The sequence below is a fragment of the Elgaria multicarinata genome, chromosome 6 (assembly GCF_023053635.1).
Source record: "Elgaria multicarinata webbii isolate HBS135686 ecotype San Diego chromosome 6, rElgMul1.1.pri, whole genome shotgun sequence".
NCBI lineage: Eukaryota > Metazoa > Chordata > Lepidosauria > Squamata > Anguidae > Elgaria > Elgaria multicarinata.
The window spans coordinates 100090849-100113174 of NC_086176.1; the positions used below are offsets into that span (position 1 = coordinate 100090849).

Genomic DNA, 22326 nt, shown 5'->3' on the forward strand with positions numbered 1-22326 from the left:
AAAGAGCTTGAGATTTAAAAAGAACAGATTCATCCATCCTTAATTGCAGGCCATCAAGTGGGCCCTAAAGTCTTATTTATTTATGTTGGCATATAATAGAGTCAGGATTTCATTGGATGCTGTTGTGTATAGGTTATCTGTTTTTAAATGTCAGTGTTGATTTTATTATTGTTTTATGATATTTTTATCATCATGGTTGGGTTTTTTTGTGTGGTTTAAAATTTTTATGCCACCTTGGGAGGGTTTTCCATAAAAGATGGCTTATACATCTCATAAATAAATAAATAAATAAGTCAATGAATCCTGCGGAAGAAGAAGAAGAAGAAGAAGAAGAAGAAGAAGAAGAAGAAGAAGAAGAAGAAGAGGAAGAGAGAATTACCTGTATGTGTTCCTATTTTATCTGTGAAATGTTGGAGGATATGCATTTTTACTCAGATGATCTTTAATATACCAGCTTTGATAAAATCCTCCTTTTTCAGCTTATGAAATGATTTTTTTTTACTATCGAATTTCCAAGCAGGCGGACTGGAGAAACGCTCTGCAATGAAGATTTTTCTTCCAACCATTCTGCAGCTGAGAGAACAGGAAAGCTAATCTCCCACTTTGTTATTGGTAACTCTTGTGCAAAGAAAATCTAAGGCCTCCCAATGGCCCACCCACTTTATGTTAATCTCTGTGCCTTTACATATCCCCTCCCAAAGCCCTGCCTCTCTTAAGTACACCAGCCTGAGCTGTCAGAAACAGTAAGCGCACGACTTCCCTGGGTGATACGCTCACTTTCTCAAGAGCTGTGATATGTATCTTCCTCTCCCCCGGTCTTTGCAAGTGTGCGTTTTTAAACCCAGATGTTGCATGCAGCCTCGAGCACAAGAAGACGCTTTAGGCTTCTGAAGAAAGTTGTGGCATTGCTGAACACAAAGAAGAATCAAGCAGCGTTTGAACACGTATTTGGGAAGCTGTCGTGACCAGCACAGCACTTTTTAAATCTAAAGAGTGGGACATAAAGTTGGCTTTAAATTTACACACTTCTGTTAGAATGTTTTTAGCAAGCTTTATGGAGCGTGGTTAGGAGAAGCCAGCAAACTGCCTTTAGGAGCTTCATGCGCAAGTAGAGGCTCTTCTTCCACTGTCGTCTCTGAGCATCAAATGAAGGGCAAACCTCACTTAATAAAAAAAAAAGCTATCTGTGACACATGGACAATGAACCAAGCAGCCGATGCCAGAACGAACATGAACGCGCTACACAGCTTAGCCAGCAACAGACACAATGATGAATATGATGAAGGTAAGTGTTGCTGGGTTTGTTTGTTTTAAATGATTTAAGCTTAATGATTTGGAATTTTTAACATGTACGCAAACGATTTGAGGTATATTTAATTACCCCACGCTTAATTTCAATTATATCCTATGGTAGTAGAATGTTCCAAAACAAATCCATGCATGTAAATCCTACGGATGTGTATACTCAGAAGCAAACAGCATTGAGTTCAATGGGACTTACTTATTCATTTATTTACAAGAAGCATATACTGCTATATCCAACAAGATTCCCAAGCAGTGAACAAAAAAAGGAAAGAAAAAAAGAGAATCAAAATCAAGAATTAAAACATTTTAAAATTAGGTTATATCAATAAATCTATGACTGGTCAATCAAGGAAGGCTTGTTTAAATAAAAATGCTTTCGGTAGGTGCCAAAAAAGAAACAATGTCCATGCCTGCCTGACATCAACAGGCAGGGAGTTCCACAGAGAGGGAGCCCCAGTATACTTAAGACTCCAAAGAGGCAGTGTCCTAAGTCTGCTCCCTTGAATAATTTTTTGTTTGAAAAAGCCCTTGTGGCATTTTTTAAAAAATCCAAATATTTTCCATCAGCTGAGACAAAGAAAGAAAGAAAGAAAGAAAGAAAGAAAGAAAGAAAGAAAGAAAGAAAGAAAGATCCCAACAGCAATAATCAATAGACTCTTTAGGATTCTTTTTTGTGTATGTCCCAGGTTCTTTTTGTCTTTCAGGAAGAAAACTCTGTATGGGCATTGAAATCTGCTTCTCTGGGTTAGTTTTTGTTTGAATTTCTTTTTACTCCAACATGGTTCATTGGCTGAGACTAAATAAATCAATCACCCTGAACACAGGAATCAGTTGGGGATTTGGAGGGGATTTTTTATTAGTGGGGTGATGGTGGTTTTGCATACCAAAAGAAAATTGAAAATGGTAAGTGGCTGAAATTTGGGGACATTGTTTACTACTGTGTAGGCAGTGTACAGTCAATGCTTTTAGAAGGACTACATTGTAGAACTACTTCAATGAGGTCAAGAATTTTGTCTGCGGTGAGCAATCTGGAGGGAAGGAGGCATCCCATTAGACTTGCCAGGACCACCCCATCCATCTCACCCAGCTTCTGGTAACCAATCTAAGGTCACCTTCCACCCAGGAACGCCCCTGGCGCAGCACCAGAGCAAAGAAAGATGGTGGAAGAGCTGTGTTGACCTCGCTCCTGCAGGAAAAGTCGGGGTAAGTCCCTGATGTTTTTCCTGCGCCTCTTTGCCCCACGGTGGCTCTGAATCAGTGGGTGCATCATGTAACCGATGCAGCACCAATTCGGAGTCACCCCGGGACAAAGATGAAATTTAGACAGCCCCCTAGTCAGCTTCATGGCGGAGTGTGGTTTAAGAAGCTGGACCTATCCCATCCAAACCTAGTGCTCTGTCCTCTGGACTTGTCTGGATCCTGCATAAATTATGAATACATTTGCGTAATTTATAGTACTGCTGGTAATTCTTTTCAGTAAAAGATGGATTTTTTAAAACTAAAAATTGAGTGGTGGAGATCAATGGAAATCAGCTGGACAACCATCTGTCAGGGATGCTTTAGGGTGGATTCCTGCACTGAGCAGGGGGTTGGACTCGATGGCCTTATAGGCCCCTTCCAACTCTACTATTCTATGATTCTATAATTCTATGAGACTAGAACTGCTGAGATCTCCTGAAGTGCCAATAAGATTATCATTTTGAGACATTACCTGTGTGGTTCCAACTTTTTTAAAACAATGAGGACTAGAACTTTTTTAAAAAAATGAAACCTGAAATTAGTTTGATTCTGTGCCAATTATCCTAGGGTCTGCTTCTTGTACTTCTGAGCGTTAAGGACAATAATCTATTCAGAAGGTGCTAAACACTGAAAATTCAAAGAGGAGCCTGTTAAAATATCAGCCAGATACTCTTCAGCCCCTTGAGGGCCATTCCTCATTTAAATTCTTACAGCTGCTCTCCAAACATCTTCAACTGGGTTTCCTCAGTTTCTGTGACTATCTCAAGTCATTTTGACTACGTCTGTAGGGTGGCTACATACAATGGCCAGAAAAGAGTGATATATATATATATATATATATATATATATATATATATATATATATATATATTTGGGAAAAGACAAAGTACAAATCAAATAAATAATACAAATAGATAAAATAGGAAATTCACACCACCAAAAGATGATACAGTTTTGCATAGCATTGGCATATATGTTAATTAAATCAGAAAACAATACATATTTGTCCAACTACAGGTACAGCTCAGTGGAGGCTGGTGGCTCCAATGTCAGTGGGGCGGTGAATCCGCTCTAGGTTTCAGTCAGAACCACTCAGAACTCTAAAGGAGCTATCCAAGATGTGAAGCAATTGCCAAAGCTGAATTGGACTGGTGTCAAGACTCAGTTCTGTCACAGCAAAACTCAGCAAAAGGAAATGAGAAATTCTCTATTTGTGAAAGGTTTAAACATTTGTATTGTGAATGTAACAAAATGTCTTACTACATGAGTGTTAACAAAGTGGAGGCAATCAGAGTGGATCTAGGCCTTCTGTGGGGAGACTGAGGGCATGTCTACACCAAGCAGGATATTGCACTATGAAAATGTATGAAAGCAGTATATAAAGGCAGGAGCCACACCAAGCAGGATATAGTGGTATGAAAGTGGTATATGGTCTGTGTCAACAGTTGTCAGTGCACTTCCATACCGCTATAAAGCAGTAGTGTGGCTCCTGCCTTTTATATAACAATTTCATACCACTTTCATAGTGCAATATCCAGCATGGGGTAGATTAGGCCTGAGGGAGCTTATCTGTTCTGGCCCTGATCCAGCAGCGTTAGTGTCCTAATACTCCATGTGAGTATGAGCTTTCCTATTTATTTCAGTTGCTGGTGACACAGTTCTGCCCAAGCAGTGGATTTGCATGCAAAATATGTCTGTCTCTTTGCACGTTAATCAGTTCTGTCCGTGCTGCTATTCCTTCATTGTTGTCAAGCACCTATTTCAGGTAAAGGTTCTACACATTTCGGAGCATACTTGCTCGTTAGTGATTGCACTGCTTCCTTTTCTTTTTATCCTGTCCTTCCTCTAAAAAGTTCAGGGCAGTGTATATTTTAGGTCCACTGAAACCCTTAGATCGCTTAGGCTGAGAGATGGTGACCAGCCCAAATTCACCCACTGAGTTTCCTCACTAAGAAGGAATTTGAACCTGGATCGTCCTGGTCATAGTCCAGTTGCACTATGTTGTACACCAGTGTAGTGCCATGGATAGAGCAGCCTTTCTTGAACTGGTGCTCTCCAGACTACAACTCCCATCATCCGCAGCCAGTATGGCCATCTGGAGGGCTCTAGATTGGGGAGGGCTGAACTAGAGTGTCAAACTCAGCCTAGGGAGACCTGGCTTCAAATGCCACTCAGCTATGAAGCTCACTGCAGTTTGGGTGACTCCAGGATTCTTGGTCTCCTTAATCTTTTATATTTCTCAGCCTACATGATGAGCATCAATACAAAGGCAAACATAACGTCCTAGTGATTGCCTAGGTGTCAGAGTATCCCATGTTTCATGTTTGGCACCGTCTCTGTGGTCTGGTGGCAGTTTCTGCTGGCAGGGTGCCTCCCTGAGTAAATGACTTAATGCTGAGGCGTCATCTAAAAATACTTCCAATCTTGACTTACTAGAAGAGGCGGGAAACCCTTACTCCCAAACTGCAAAGCACCTTGGATAGCTCCTTTACAGTTCTGACTGGAACCTGGAACGGATTCACCGCCACTGGTTACAGCAGCTTTCCTCAACTTGGTGCACTTTGGAGATTTTGGAGTACAATTCCCAGCATTCCTTTTCTCCCCCCTCATCGATTTTATTATTGTAAGTTTCAACAAAACAAAGCAGTAAGACAAAATAAAAATAAAATACATATTTTTAAAGCCTCAGTTTCAAATATTGTAGCATTCTAAAAAAGAAGAAGAAAAGAAAAGGGAAGAGGAATAAATTACACATAAACTTCAGTAAAGCTAGACCAAATATCCAAATTTAAATCCATTCATGATTGGTGCCTATATAGCACCCAATCAGATGTTGCTAGTTTTGTTAGTTCTTCAATCCATTGCAGTATAGGCGGTGAGCTTTCATCTTTCCAATGTTGTAGTATCATTTTTTTAACAGTCAAGAGGGCATGAAAAATCTATTTACGCCAACCATGTGTTACATTCCAAGAAGCAGGTACATAATTTAAGAAAACATGTACATCAGAAAATATTAAAGAGCTTTCCAAGTTTACCTGTCTGATGACTTCTTCCACAAAGGAGGCAATTATTGGGCATTTCCAGAACATATAAACAAAAGAAGCATTATCTGAATAATACCTCAAAACATCTGGAGGCCCCAGGTCAGCTAAGGCTGAATTGCAGCAAGTCCAGACATTTGGGTTAAGTAACCCTATGTGGCCCTCAAATTAGCTGAAATCAGCAGTGTAGTTATACTTGGATGAGAAGCAATATTGGGTTTACATTGTAACACTTTAATTACTATTTCTAAAATAAACCCATTGTTTAAGTTTCAACAGGTTTAGGCAAGTCCTGCTTTTAGCTTTAAGGCTATAGTGATTCTTGGCAAGAATATAGGTGTCAGTAGAACAAGCTAAATATATCCTGTTTCGCAAACTACCAGTACCTAGCGCACTGTGCATTGAAATAAATGTTAAATGTAGAAGTCATCAGAACTCTTTCAAAAAGGCCTCTGTATAAGTTGAATGGAAGTGGACCAAAATGAACATCAATTGTGTTTCACATATGATAATAGTTTAGGTTTAGACTGTATGCTAATAAATGCATCTGTATTTGTTTTAGATGGTTATGCCTTGCCTTTCAATCATTTGAACTGAGACCCAAGACAGCTTATGTGAAATCATAAAAACGTCGTATATACATACACCGCAGTAACAAAACAGTAAGGCCAAAAATATCAAAACAAAATCAGCGAAGCGGAATATGAATACACAGCAACCATCAGCAAAAAATGCCTGAGGGAAAAGAAGCGATTTTAATTGCAGTCTAAATGCGAGCAGTGGTGATCCTAACTGAATTTCCCCAAGCAAGGCTTTCCAAAAGCAGGGTGCTACAACTGAGCAGGCCTTGTCTTTTTTTAGCACCCGCTTCACCTAAGAGGGCAGCTCTTTTGGAGCAAGGCCTTCACTGATCGCCGCAGTAAATGACAGATTCATTTTCAAAATGTTTAAAACTTTACCACTATTCCTTACTTACAAGGGCTGTGCACTGCTTTGGTTCCAGATCTGAATTCTGAACTGAAGTGGGGCACTTCGGACCACTTCGATCTGAATCCAAAGTGGATCCGGAGCAGACCGAAGTGGGTTGGATCAATCCAAAGTGCTTCAGATCACGTCAAAGCCCAGACAGCCTGGACAGCTGGCCTCACATCCAGCTTTCCCAGGAGTCTGCTGAACAGCTGCCCCTGCTTGCACCCCCCCCGGATGCCCCCAGTGCGCACACAAGCCAAGCCCCCTGCTCCTTACCTGAACCCACCATGAGCACCCGCAGCCACCCACCCCTTCAAAGGCATAGAATCATAGAATAGCAGAGTTGGAAGGGGCCTACAAAGCCATCGAGTCCAACCCCCTGCTCAATGCAGGAATCCACTCTAAAGCATCCCTGACAGATGCCTGTCCAGCTGCCTCTTGAAGGCCTCTAGTGTGGGAGAGCCCACAACCTCCCTAGGTAACTGATTCCACCGTCGCACTGCTCTAACAGTCAGGAAGTTTTTCCTGATGTCCAGCCGGAATCTGGCTTCCTTTAACTTGAGCCCGTTATTCCGTGTCCTGCACTCTGGGAGGATCGAGAAGAGATCCTGGCCCTCCTCTGTGTGACAACCTTTTAAGTATTTGAAGAGTGCTCTCATGTCTCCCCTCAATCTTCTCTTCTCCAGGCTAAACATGCCCAGTTCTTTCAGTCTCTCTTCATAGGGCTTTGTTTCCAGACCCCTGATCATCTTGGTTGCCCTCCTCTGAACATGCTCCAGGCAGACTCGTCTACTTCCATAAAAAAAATCCTGTGCGAATGACAGACGTAAGGCAGCCATTTACATGGCATTGCAGGCGTAAATGGGCCATTTATAAAAAGACACCCTTTTACAAACATTAAAAAAAAATCTTTGCAGGGTTTCTTTCAGAGCCAGTACAGTAGGGGTCGTGTGTATTTCCCTAGGAAAGGAGCTCCAGAAATATGAGGCCATGAGTATGGCAGCACCAGAACCTCTGAGGCTGATAGACAGTCCTCTGTTTGAAGGAATGCCAGAGGACTGTTCCCTATTTGAAGACATCCTCTCTTTGAAAGGCTGTCCTGTCCAATTCCAGTTTAAAGATAAAGGACTATAAGAACTATTGCCTATCAACAATTAGTAGCTGGACAGCAGACTGAGCAGGCAGGCACACGGGTCACCTGGTCACAGTCTAAACAGTATGGTGAGGTGTATGGAATTTCTATTTAAATTATAATAATTATTTCTAATTTTGTATCTATATCTATACATTAGCATATGCAAGTAGGATGCAAGTCACTGTCCTCTTTTGTCCTCTTTTCATGGATGCTTGTCTTCCTTTTGGGGAATTCACAAATGGCCACCCTAACTATGCCTACCTTTGACACCGGTCCTTCTTCAATGTAGTTTACATTTCATACAAGCCAATAAAACTAATATAAAACCAATATACACAGCCCACCTCACACACCATACCCAAAACCACCACATGTAAACAACTCTACTCAGCCGTATCCTCCAGACAGCTTGTAAAATAAAATAAAAGATGCTTTAACCAGCTGTAAAAATAGCAAAGGAGGTTGCTTGATGGGCCTCTTTGGGGCAGGGAATCCCACAGTGAAAGTACTGCCCACACAATGCTTCTTTTAGGGGGGAAAGTGGGGCACGTAAAGAGAGTCTGAGCAGTACAGATGTAAAGTTGTGCTCTTTCCTGAAAATGGCTAATTGTGTTTGCTGAAGCTCTGAAAAGTCCACGGGACATTTCTAGAAAAGGAAGAGAGAGAAAATAAGAGCCCTGGTCTGTCTGCAGACATTATTTATGACGTTGGCAGGCAGATTCATTGCTTGGTCCTCTCTTGGCAGAAAGGGGTGGATTATTCCAGTCCTGCCGGCCAGAGGCAGCCCATTCTTTGGCAGGCTTCTGCAGTGACTTTTCCAGTAACCTTCTCTTGTACTCAAAAAGTAGCTGCTGTACTGCTCTGAATTGGAGCAACCCGGTCATAACCAGTTCCTGCTAAACCAGCCTGGCAGGGCATCTCCTGTTGCTGCTCATGAGGAGGACAGGCTCTTGTATCCTACTCCACCCCTTTCCTCGGCCTCACTCACTGCCTGTGTTCCTCTGTGCATCCTCAGAGGCTGTAGGGAGAGGCAGATAGGGGCTGACCTCAGGGTGAGTGTCTGTAGGGCTGTCTGTGTGTGTGTGTGTGTGTGTGTGTGTGTGTGTGTGTGTGTGTGTGTGTAGGCAATGGTGCTCCACTCCCAAATCAAGGTGCATAGTACAAGGCCAGCAAGGTTATTTTGGCAGCTGAGGCAGAAAAATCCCATAACACCTCTGCCCTCCCTTGGTGGCAAAATAACAACAACAACAACAACAACAACAACAACAACAACAACTTACTATTCACCGCCCTTTCTGCCTAAAGCAGTTGATTCACTCTGCCTAATGGTAGGGCAGGCCTTGCTTGAAGTTGCATGCAGTTTCTGTTTGTGACTCATTTGCTTCTGGATTGTGTCACACACACACACACACAAACACACACACACACACACACACACACCCGATTACACATCACCAAAAAACAGGGCCCAGATTTACATAAAATTTACATGTGCTGGTTTAGACCCAACTTTATAAAGAATTACATTCATTTAAAAAGAAATACAACCCTTCAAGTACAGGCCTGTCCTTTGTAAAGTGGGTCACATGGCTGCCCTGTGCACTAGGCCCAATCCAGTCATGGACAGAAATTGCCCCTATTTTCATCTGTGAAATGATGGAGGGTATGTGTCTTAGGCTGCTTCACAGTTTACATTTTGTAAGTGTACACCTAAGTATGTAACTTGTGAATGCAACAAAGATGTGGCTGTCAAAATGCCTATTATATAGGTCAGGGGTGGGAAACCTCGGCTTTATGGGCCTGATTTGGTCTGCAGAGATTCCTGAATTGGCCCAGGGAGGTCTTAGCACCATCCATGGCCACTCTTCTCCCCTCCCCTCTCCAAGCCCCACACCCTGGAAGGGAAGAAGAATCTCCATGTTATCTCTAACCTGCAATTGGAGATAACCCTATGTGTTGCTCCCCCTACCAATGGGAGGGTATGTGGCATGCAGGGGAAATGCTTTGTTATCCCATTGGGAATTCCTTCACAGGAGCCAGTCCTGCAAGCTCTGTGCCTCCCTCTAAACAGAGGAAAGAAAAGGGGGTGGAGGAATGGATAATGTCACAAGAGAGGGAGGGGTCCTGCCCTCTTGTTGTCATCTGGCCTGTTGGATTGTTCCGGGGGGGGGGGCACTGGAGCCCCTGCACCAAAAGTTGTTGCCCAACCCTAATAAAGGTAAACTCATCAGGGAAAGGTGATGGGCCCTGTTGAGTTTGGGTTTGTCTCTTGGCAATGTACGGAACTTACTATGGGGGATCCTTGGGAAATAAATCGACATGGGTCCTCCAGGTGCTATCAGTAACCGTTTTGAAGGAGTCCTTACCCTCTGTTCTGGGATGCAGTTGACAGAGATATGCCTTTGATTATTATTTTTCCTGAATAAGTCTATTGCTGTTTATAATAGTAATCGCCTGATTTTTCTACCAGTCAGAAAAACAGCCAGTCAGAAACCCTCCCTCAGTTCCTCCCAGTTCAGAGCTTCAGCTATTGCAACAGGGTTTTTTCCTCTCCTAATTCTGGCACAGAATATTTGTGATTCTTGCCAGCTCTCTAAAGCCTTGCAGCTTCACTAAACAGTAATTCATTGATAGCTAACTGTAATGAGTCTGGTATTTTGTTTCTCACTTCCTTTCTTCTTCATTTTACTTCATTATTTATTAGTGCAATATGTTTGAAAGACACAAGACTTTAAAAAGTGTCCGCTTTTGAGACTTTGAACTTCAAGTCTTTGAACTTGAGCTTTTCTAAAAGAAATGTAGAGCTTTTCTAAAAGAAGTTTTTTGAAAGTTTGTTACTGTTTTAATTTGTTTAAAACATTTTAAATTTTACTGTGGGTTTAACTCTATTTTAACTTTTGTAAATTTCTATTTATATGTTTTAATTGTACATGTTTAAATCTTGTAAACCGCCTTGAGCCCCTGTACTGGGGGAAAGGCAGGATATAAATTATCATCATCATCATTATTATTATTTCAGGAGATCTTACCCATCCATTAAAAATCCCTGGGAAGGACTGCCAAATTTGCCCTCATTAAAAGAGAACCTTAAATGAATGGGTTAGTAAGCCTATAAGGTTGCAGTCTTGAACATAAAAAAGATGGGTGTAAAGCTGCTGTAACGAAATGGCCACGACTGCCCTCTGCTGTGCATCAGAATTCTTCAACTTGGTATCATGAGCTATTTATAGCTACTAATAAACAAAGATTTTCTTTTAACTCCAGTAGTGGTGGTAGACTGTGGTTTGTATGCGAGTCCCTATATGGAGAACACTAAAACTAGTGATGCCGCAGAAACAGGACTGGCCTGAGATATTTTGTGGCCTGAGCTAGCATCAAAGGTAGGCATAGTTGGGCACTTGTTAAGAGCGCAGGGGCCCATTGACAAAAGCTAAATGGAGTTGTTCTTCCCCTTCACCATTAAGAGCATAACAAGAGCCATGCTGCATCAGACCAAGGATCCATCTAGTCCAGCATTCTGTTCACACAGTGGCCAATCTGCTGTCGATCAGAAACCCACAAGCAGGACAAGGTGCAACAGCACTCTCCCACCCCCCACCCATGTTCCCCAGCAACTGGTGCACACAGGCTTACTGCATCGGATACTGGAAGTAGCACATAGCCATCAGAACTTCTCCTCCAGGAATTTATCCAACCCCCTTTTAAAACCATCCAAATTGGTGGCTGTTACTACTTCTTGTGGTAGTGAGTGCCATAGTTTAATTATATGCTGTGTGCAGAAGTACTTCCTTTTTTCTGTCCTGAATCTCCCACCAATCAGATTCATGGGACGACCCTGGGTTGTAGTATATAGGAGAGGAGGGAAAATGTCTCCCTATCCACATTCTCCATGCAATGCATAATTTTGTGCACCTCTGTCATGCCTCCCCTTAGCCTCCTTTTTCCAAGCTAAACAATCCCAGCTGTTGAAACCTTCCCTCATAGGAGAGATGCTCCAGCCACCTGATAATTTTAGTTGCCCTTTTCTGCAACCTGCTTGTTCACCTGCCTCTCGCTTTGGCCCAGAAAGTGGTGTGGTGAAAAAGAGGGAAGGTACATATGCCATTGCCTCCTTGCTCCCTGTCAAGAAGCAAGTGGTAGCAGTGATGAGAAATAGGCTGAGGAGCAAGATCAGCTGGTGACAATGGCAGTGAGAAGGTAGACTCACTGAGGGAGGGGACCCATTAAGTGGTTCTTGCCCATGGGCTCTCCAAAAGCTACAACTGGCAGTGCCTGATGCAAAGGACAAGATGGCGCCCCCTCTTAATATCTCCCACACTAGAGGCATTCAAGAGGCAGCTGGACAACCATCTGTCAGGGATGCTTTAGGGTGGATTCCTGCATTGAGCAGGGGGTTGGACTCGATGGCCTTATAGGCCCCTTCCAACCCTACTATTCTATGATTCTATGTACATAAGCCAGATGGACTGGTAGTTCAATCTGGTAGTTCAATCTGACATCAACATTAGCAATGGGATAATGTACTCCACCACACCTGAGGCAGCAGGCTAGTTCAGGGCTCCCCAGGAGAGGCTGTGTGGCATATATGGCTCTATCCTCAGACAGTAATTGCTGGGTTGTTTAGGAGAAGAAATAGCTGGAAGGCTGCCGGTACTGCCCTAGTATCTGATGCCAGAGGCAATCGCCTTGTTCTACCCAATATTAGGGCTGGCCCTGTGCAGACATTTGGAAGGTTCAAGTTTAATCCTCTGTCAACAAATTGGGGTCAAGCATAGCCCGTAAAACTTTTCTGTCAATTTTCCACAGCTCCCAGGTAGTCCTCAGCCATGTTGTGATGTGAATTGCCATGTAGTGTTTTAATTTTTAATTCTGAATTCACTGTACTATATTCATGGATAGGCAACATTGGGATGTCCCCTTCCTGCATTCGTGGGTGGTGGAGGGGTGGACCATGTGCCAAATAGGCGAGGAGCTATGCTTATTTCTTCCTTCCCATACCAGGCCAGATTGGGACTGGCGTATCATTCAAGGAATTTTAGTTTGATTTTGAAAATTATATTATTTCATATGTAATATTATAATTACCAATTCATTACACATTCTTGCATCCAGTTTTGTGAGAACTGGAAATATGGGATTGCACAAGATTTGTAATGATGATGATTCCACCCCTAATACTTTGGAGACTTTCTGTATATATGCACATATATGCACAGAAAGATTATATATTAATATATATATATATATATATATATATATATATATATATAAATTAAAAATACACTTTAAAACACCTTGTAAGGGAAATGCCAATTCTGCAGTTGGCAACTTTTCCAGAATGTTCCCACATTAATGGGTATGTTAGCTAAGCCAAGCTCTCTATATAAAGTTGCTTCACTGTGTGTGTAGTGAATCGATTAACATTTTAATATGTTTCTCTTGCGGGATGCGCATACAGGTTATAGAGATCTTGTGGGATGGCTGTACAAATTATACCTTTGTTGAATATCTCCAACTGGAGATAAGCAGTTAAGTTATCAATAAGTACCTCTGCAAATAGAATTCTACCTGGGCTATAATAATGAATGACTCAGGAGAAATAGTTCATTATTCCGTTTCTTTAAATAGATTTATATACATAGCCGAACAGCAGTCCGTTTAAAGATGGCTGTATGGGCCATAATTGCATCATTCCTGGATGATGACCCTGTGATTACTGCTTCTAAGAGAGTAACCCTTTGCTCCCTGGTAAGGCAGCAGTAGGGATGGCCGTTGCAGGGAAATCCAGCTGTTTTAAGCTCGAAGAAGTTCCCCACAGCCCCTGGCTTGGCTTGCATTTGTGAGCTCAGATGAAGGCTTTTTCCCAGAATCCAGGAACTCTTCTCATCACACACCCACCCTCTAAATTGACATTTACACAATTTGAGGGTGGAATTTGCATAATTTGCGCACATTTCGGCTGCAGTTTTTGCGAATTGTACCCGCAATTTGTGCAAATTGTGGGCTCAATCTGCATTAAGTTGGGCCAGCTCATGGGTAAGTAAGCCAAAGTCTGGGGGCGCAAGGGCTGATGAAAGCTTGGCGAACTTCACCCTCTGATGATGATGATTCCCACATGTTTCAGATACCTTCCTTAGGGGAAACTGTAAAACACAATGTATAGATTGACCCTGTTCTGAAGGCAAGCTAAGCCATGGTGGTCAAGCATTTTGAGCTAAACGTTACGGCTTAACGAGTCGTGGGAACCATTCCCAACCATGGTGTATACATAACCACGGTTTAAACACACCCACTAGCCACTTGCTGCAAAAGGGTTAGCAGCTTAACCATGGCTTAACATGTTGTCTGAAGAGGCCCATAAACAACTGTATCATTTAAAAAGTGACAATAAAGTGGCATAATACTAATCATACTTTAATATTGAATAAAGTCAATATCATGGGCTGAAGTGGCAAATTTAAAATAGAAAACAAAAACAAAGTTAAAATCCAAGGAAGTAGCAAATACGCTATAGTTTTATGCATCTCTGCTTAAGCTAAAATCTTGCAGAATAGCAAGTATTGTAGATAAGAATGCAGACGTGCGTTACGGATACAGATCATTCCTCTTCTTCATTGTAGTTTTTGCATGTTCACCTAGTACAGCTGCATCCGCAAGAGGGAATGGAAAAGGTGTTTATGGATTTGAAGGGGACATGGTTTCAAAGGAAAACAGATTGCTTTCCCAGAGTACACACAGAAATCCCATATCAACGGAAATATCTTCTTTGTAGTAAGATGGATATATATCTGCATTCACGCACTGTTTAATATTAGGACTTTCTTCTTCTCCAGACAGATCAGTGATTGCACAGCCCATATTTATTTTCAAGAAGGAACGGCCTTACAAGGTAAGAACTGAAGCCCCTTCCTTTTACACCTGGTTTAGACAACCTATCCAGGGTAAGTGAATGCACATGGTGTGTAAAGTCTGATTGCAGAGGCAGGCCTACGCATGATCAGTTGAGTGTTTGCATAAAGCATGCATATGTATGAGTGTGTGTGTGTGTGTATAGGGGTGTCTACATGATCACAAATCCAGGAAAAACAAGTTTCTCAGTCACAAGAGCTCCATTTCCAAACAATGCCTACAGTTTATCTGGAGGAGAAGTATAAAGGGATTCCCTGTGCTTAGCGGACATGTATTTGTGGTGCAGGGAAGGTGGAAGATGTAGGCCGCAGCTAGACCTAAGGTTTATGCCCGGATCATCCCGGGTTCGTCCCTGCCTGAGCGCTGGATGCCCTGTGTGGCACTTAGATGAACAGGTTTGACCCCAGGACAATCCTGGGATAAAACTTAAGTCTAGCTACGGCCGTAGTATATTACTTGTTACATTGTTCCTTGTATCAAGATATTAGAGATTATTTTCTGGGAGATCTGAGAGCAAGAGCAGGTTGGCCCACTGCTGATATTATCTGTGATCTGTTAGCACATTATAGTAAAGTGATTATAATCAAGGTTGCAATCTTTGCTGCAGCAGCTCAAAGAATCCACCAAAATTTTCTAAAGAAATCAGGCATATATTGCAGAGGGAAACCACCTGCTATAATTTTCTTTTATGATTGCTACTAGGGTCTGCAGCATTTTTTCACCAGTATAAATCTCAGCCTTTTATCTCAGTTTGGTTCTTTTATATGAATTCTCTCCCTCTGAGTTTGTAAGAATTTTGGCTGTCATACAGACACCTTGTTTTATTGTCGTGGTTGTAACGGCCTTTGTGCCATAGACCAATAAAATGTATTTGAAGATAAATTTTCAGCATTTCTTCTATGTCCTGCTATGAAGTTGGGGGAAACTGGGATAATCTCAATTATACTTTCAGGACCTATGAACGTTGTGTCAAACTAGGGGTATCTCTAAAAGTAATTAACACCTGGCAACTCTCACCCTAGGTCTAACTAATATTTCTTTGTGTTCAGCGGCCTGCAGAAGACCCTGTGTGCAAGACTGAAAATGGTAATCTTGAATTTAGTTGAGAATTCTGATGCCACAATCTCATTGTAAAAGGTGTAATGTCATTTTATTTGGTGGTTGGAGATTTGTCTACATCACAGGCTTTCGGCCCCTCCTCACTCCTGGCACTGGATATTGCTGTGCCAAGTTATATCCTTATGCAGTTCTCTGTCTCATCTGGCCTGGCACCAAACCAGATGTTGGATAGATTCTTGTCCCTTTTTGGAAGTGAGTTCTCTTGTCTATGCAAAAAAACAAAACAGAAAAACCCCACCCCTCTGTATATACAAAACATATTTTTTATTCAGTTTATATAAAATTGCATATCTGTCTACACCCACATGCACGTGTTAATGTATTAAATTCAGCTATAATAAACACATATCTCTTAACCTGCATACGTTGTTATTCCAAAAATGAATAAAGAAATGCCAGCTTTTTGATTAAATCTTGTGCATTATTGTCTGCCTTTCTTTGATTTGTACCCCCATTCTTGATTCACTGGGAAGCTACTGGCACTGAGGAATGAGACCTCATTTAGATCTCAAGGAAACAGGAAGACAGCTCAGTTTTGTAACTTTTGTATATTTCTTTTCATAGGTTTTAAAATGTATGTTTTAAATTTTGTAAGGCCACCTTGAGGCCCAGTATTGGGCAAAAGGTGGAACAACAACAACAACAACAACAACAACAACAATAATAAAAAACAACAAACAACAACAACTCACTCCCACCAAATCCTTCACGAAGCAGGTCCTCTTTGCTCATAACCCACCTGGTGGAAGACATAGGGCATGTCTATACTGGGTGATATACCAGGGATTGTCCCGGGATTGTCCCTGTGCATCCAGGGCCATCAGGAGTGGGTGGGGAGTGGGGTCGGGTTTTGTTTTTGTTTTTTTAAAAAAAACACTTACTTTTTCGCTGGAACACTCGTGCGCTCCAGCTCGTGTCTTTAAAAAAAATGGCAGGTGCAACATCCTCCTTCCTCCCTGGATGTCACATGCTGTGTGTGAATGTAGGGGGACGATCTCGCGATCAGCATATCGTAAGATCCTCCCCGCTCCCTCCCGGAACACCGGGAGGTGTAGACATGGCCACAGGTACAAGTTTCAGAGATAGAAACCCAGGAGGGACCCAACCACAGGCTTTAATCACATCTAGTCATGGCACTCCCAAGCTGAAGCTACAGTAATTCCCACTCAGCTGCACAAAGGGACAAGCCGCCAATCTGCCCCTCTTCTGAGCTAGGGCCCAGGATCGCCTCCTCTTGTTTAGAGAGGTCCCTTGACCAGCCAGTTACCCCCTGACAACTATACAGCAGTCAAACAGTGAGCGTAAATTAAGGTCATTAAGGTAAACCGCCCAGAGAGCTCCGGCTATTGGGCGGTATAGAAATGTAATAAATAAATAAATAATCCTATTTGTGTTTAAGTCCTACAACCCCCACCATTCCCCAACCAGCATAAATGCCTGTGGAATGCTGGGAGTTGTCAGAGTTTTTTTGGGTCTAAACACATAGGATTGCACCCTAACAAATGTACGTTTGTCTTGTGTAGAATTCTTGGATTGTTTCGATGTAACATATTGCTGCAATTGAAAGGACTTGAATTTCAGGGTGATGTGTTGTGTTTTTTCTCCCCTCTTTAGTTTCCACTGATTGTTCCAGGAAGCGTGCAAGATCTTCATCTTTTTCTTTTCAATCCTCAGACTCCCAACTGTATAGAGGTAAGACTTCTTAACCCTGTTTAATTTTCAGAGATGTATTTACATTGAGAGTAAGGCCTAATCTACACCAAGCAGGATATTGCACTATGAAAGCGTTATAAGGTATGTGTCAATGGGCCCCAACAGGTGTCAGTGCACTTTAATACCGCTATAAAGCAGTAGTGTGGCTCCTGCCTTTTATGTACCTCCTTCATAATGTGATATCCTGCTTGGTGTAGATTAGGCCTAAATTTGATTTGGACCTGTACTCACTGAACTCAATTGGAATTAAGTGCTGAATGGTGTGCTTTAATTCCCATTGATTTCAAAGGGATTTAAGCATGGCTTGAAATGGATGATGATGGAATAATGGTGCAATGGATGGTGTTGGGATGGAAATTCCAACAATATAACAAATCTCATGCCTAATATTTGCCATGTTCTGTTATCAAAGAAATGTACTACTATTTTCACGTTTGCATACAGGTCTAATTATGTTTGCTAAAATTTTAAAATGTAAAGTACTCTTGGGAAAAATTATGACTTGCTTCTTGTAATTTCAGAAAGTGTTCTCTCCCAAAAGCGAGCGAGATCATCTTCCTTTACCATCCTTCCAACATTTCCACCGTCCCAGCCAGGTAGGTTAACTAGTGAATACATAAAATCAGTTCGGGGGACCAGAAGTGTTATTTTTTAAAAAATCTCTCTCCCTCCCTCTTTCTCTCCAACAATTAGTGTTTAATAAAAGTAAATTAAGGAAGAGTTGATTGAAGGCTAATGTGTGAAGATACCCCTTTTGAGATAGAAACCATTTACCAATGAACAAAAATTCTCTCTCTCTTTCTCTCTTTGAAGAGAGAGAGACAGAGAACCTTTCTACATGAAGCTTTTATTGTGCACTCATGACTATTCACTCACTGTCTTTTACACAATGTTGCTATCCTCCAGGCCCTCTCCCCTGCTTTATAACAATTATTGCAGGGTGTGGGGTGTTCCTAAAGAGAAAAGTCTTGTATTATTTAGAAATGGCAGAAAGTAAGTTGTGTAATTGCACAATCTCACTATACCACAGCACCATCTAGTGGTTGTATAATGAAACTTATAGAAAGGCATGGAAAGAAACTTAGAGGAAAAAGCATATGTAAAGGAGCTGAACCCTGCAAAGAAGCAGAAGTCTTGGTAAATGTGCAATATAAAAGTCTCATGGAGAAATGCCCAGAGAGACAGAGAAAGAGAGAATGAGAATTTTGGCTCATTGGTAAATGTTTCCTACCTCAAAGGGGGCATCTTCACACATTAGGCTTCAATCAACTCTTTCTCAAATTACTTTTATTAGATACTAGTTACATTCTCAATAATGTAAAACCTTTGCTGGTGGGAATGTACATTCAATTTATCTTCTGAGCCCACTTAATCCTTGACAACGTCCATGTACAACAAGTGATTTACTGCCTCGGGTGAAAATAGTTTATGGGTTTAATGATACGAAAGATGAAATTAGTATTAATCACGCCCAGATTATTTTAACTAGATCATTCCCATCAGCCCATCTGATTTAACATTAAAGCAGAAGAATCATAGAATCATAGGATAGCAGAGCTGGAAGGGGCCTACAAGGCCATCGAGTCCAACACCCTGCTCAATGCAGAAAGACTCAGCAGGTACTTTACCACTGTGTTTGTTACATTCCAGTCTTCCCCACCCTGGTGCCCTGCAGATAGTTTGGACTACAACTCCCATCAGCCCCATCCATCATAGCCAATGGTCAGAGTTGTAGTCAAAACATCTGGTGGGGAGGACAGATTGCATTATCAAATCAATGCTTTCCACAGCTGACTTCCCTCATGGCTGGCTGGGGAATGCTGGGTGTTGTAGGACTTTGTTCTATCTAAACAGATGTTCGATTGCTCTCTTAGACAAAATGGATGGATGGAGGGCTCTAAGATCAGAGCCCTCCACCTAATATAACGTGTGTTAATCCTGTTACACTTTTAAAAACTGTCATCCATCTCCAGCCCATCGTCAACTATTCTGTCCATGAGGTTATTGGCTCCACGGTTCATCTTTTTGGGGTTAGCCCATATGTTCAGACTCTTCACTCACATAAATCTATAGCAGAGTTCTTCTGAGGTTTTGTAGACTGGGCCAAAGGCATGTGCAACACATTTTATTAGAGTGTGCACCCAGGGATTTTTTTAAAAAGGTAAATGTTTATTGGATACTCAGTCATAAAGGACATTTATTAAACACTGTAGACACCGATGCCCTACTCTGTGTTCAGCTTGCCTGACCATGGGAGGCCTGTTGCAGGTGAGGCGGGGAATGGGATATAGTGCTCAAGCCCCAGCATTGGTGGGGCTTCATGGTGAGACTGGCTGGAGAAGGGGCTTATGAAGCAATATTAGCTTTTGGGCTCCTCCTTTTGGCCTCTTTGAAATGCAGCTCCCGGCAGAGAGGCTCCCAGCAGAGTGATTCCTTTTCATCCCTGCTGTTGGGAGCAATGCTTCTCTCTCAGAGGCAGCAGTTCTTCTGCACAGCAGTGAAGCAGCTGGAGGACCATTCCTGCTGTGTCTGGATCCCCCTCTGGATCCCTATTTAATGCCCCCTCAGTTTGGCACTTGTTGTTTGAGACATTAGGGTGTGCCTGGGAACACCCGGCACACCCCTTGCACACCCCTATGGACTGGGCAAGAATTTGGCATTGTCCCCCATATCTTCACCCTCTAGTAAAAAAATTAGTTTGCAAAAAAGCATTTCATGTTAAAAATCTTGGGGTGTTCGGAAGAATGAAGCTTGCACATTATAGTGAAGTATTTTGTGAAAATGTAAAATTGGAACAGAAAACCGATTTTGTTGAACACTTTGGACAAACATTTGCTTTGTAGTAAAGAAGAATAACATATTCATGACCTCTGCACTACTACAAAAGAACATAGGTGTGAAAGACACAGAGAAGGGTAAGTAGAATGATCACAGCATAGTAGGACCACTCCCACTTGCTGTTTAAAGACTGGAGGTGAAGGGAAAAGATAAAGGTTACTGGGGAAAGCCTCTCTAGCACATGAGGTCTTGCTGCCATTCATGTCAGGAAGCTGCGGGGACTAGTGACGTCTGATGGGTCTGAGGTTAGTGGGGTGGTGAATCCGCTCCGGATTTCAGAACTGTCAGAACTCACACCTTGGATAGCTCCTTTAGAGTTCTAACTGGTTCTGACTAAAACACGGAGCGGATTCAATGCCACACCAACATTGGAGCCACCAGCCTCCACTGGCTGGGACTTGTAAACTGTGAAGATCAGGTTGCAGGTATCTCCAGCCCCCTTTAAACCCCCATGCAGGCAAACCCCATAACTCGTGGTTAACCAGGAATGCCATTGCCCTGTGTGTGATCATATTCATATATACATCCATGCAGGATTTTGAAATTTTGAAACTCTTGTTTCAGCTTTAGTGTGCAGAGGTAAAGAAAAGAGCTTTTCAGAAAAACAAAGCAAAAAATTTGGAAAGCCTTAAGATGGCTGAGTTGCAATGTTCTTAGAGTAAAAATAATACAGATGTCTAATTGACAACACCATTATGATAGATTGGCCAATTTGAGGTTGACACTTCCTGAATCTGATGAAGGTGACATTGTCCATGAAAGTTTATGCCAGAATAAATAAAGGCGTTATTTAAGGTGCCACAAGACTCTCTGGGCCTGTTCAGACAACATGTAAGGAACTCCAGGTGGCTTACATAGTCCTCCTCTTCTCTATTTTATCCTCACTTCTGAGAGTCAGTAGAGCCTGTTCAGACAACACACTAAACCACGGTTAGGCTGCTAACCCTTTTGCAGCAAACGGTTAGTGAACAAGTTTAAACTGTGCTTATGTAGCCACCATGGTTAGGAATGGTTCACATGACAAGTTGAGCCATAATGTTTAGCTCAAAATGCTTAACCACCGTGGCTTAGCGTGTTGTCTGAACACGGTCTTTGTTGTTTTTGCTGCTATAGACTAACACGGCTACAGCTCTGGAAATTACCACTATCATAATGGAAGGGTTAGTTTTTAGTTAGAGTGACTTTTAAAAAAAACTCTTGTAAAAGAAAGGTATGCAACAGGAAGTGACAATAAAAATTAAACTCCCTCTTTCTCTCTATTTTGCAAGGTTTTCCATCAGTTAATGTACAATGGGATGTTTTAAGGCCTGCCATCTTACAACCTCCACAAACTCCTAGATGTAGACTAGCAATGAAGATAGGTGCTGAAAATGTTCTGGAGGATAAACCTGAAGTAGTCACTGAGGTAAAATATTGTGTGAATAGGAAGTCTTTGTTGCTGTTGTTCCATACATGACTAAAAATATTTTATGGAATGGGATTTTGAGTGCTTCCAGACAAGGTTTTTATCCTGCAATCATCCTGCCTCAAACATGAAATTTGATGGGGGCTCAAACGAGGTCTTCTGTTTGTAACCCTCTTGTGTTTTCTCATTGTATCTTCTGTCTTTTTCCCCTTATCATTAAGGAGGAAAAGACGGCATAGGTGCACAATGTCTTTTGATTTGTAGCACTCAGAGCCTTCCATCTGGAAGCAGCCTTTATCTCCTTGATGTCTCCCAAAATATATCATTAGTTTCCTTGATAATTGGGTGTATCATATGCAAAAGAATACCAGGTTCATGCACCAGTTACACAGACAAGAGGGCATTGGCAGGTTCTGTGTGGCCCTCTTCACACGTTAGACATGTGAAACCAGCTTCAGCTATTCGGCCGTATAAAAATCCAATGAATAAATAAATCTAAGAAAGAAGATGTTAAAAATCAGGAGGTGGGTGTCACAAGAGATGTCTGCAGCCACACTATTATCCAGAGCCACCACATTTGAGTCCCCGGCATTAAAATATAAGAGCCAGCTTACATTCTTGTGTGAAAGTGGTTTTAAAGCAGGTACTGAGGC

General features: G+C 42.0%; 1 protein-coding gene across 4 annotated transcripts in view; it reads left to right on the forward strand.

Annotated features, from left to right (window-relative positions):
• Nucleotides 1–733: 733 nt before the first annotated feature.
• Nucleotides 734–22326, forward strand: part of RANBP3L (RAN binding protein 3 like) — a 41769-nt gene continuing 20176 nt past the window's right edge. For 2 of the 4 annotated variants that reach the window (XM_063128148.1, XM_063128149.1), the window contains exons 1-7: nucleotides 734–1285; nucleotides 14523–14578; nucleotides 15648–15684; nucleotides 17332–17409; nucleotides 17952–18026; nucleotides 20274–20345; nucleotides 21537–21673. In XM_063128148.1, coding sequence (XP_062984218.1) covers nucleotides 1147–1285; nucleotides 14523–14578; nucleotides 15648–15684; nucleotides 17332–17409; nucleotides 17952–18026; nucleotides 20274–20345; nucleotides 21537–21673 — 594 coding nt within the window. In that variant the 5' untranslated portion in view covers nucleotides 734–1146. Of the gene's footprint in view, nucleotides 1292–2009; nucleotides 2050–14522; nucleotides 14579–15647; nucleotides 15685–17331; nucleotides 17410–17951; nucleotides 18027–20273; nucleotides 20346–21536; nucleotides 21674–22326 lie in introns of all 4 variants that reach the window. The other 2 variants (XM_063128151.1, XM_063128150.1) reach the window with 2 other exon arrangements.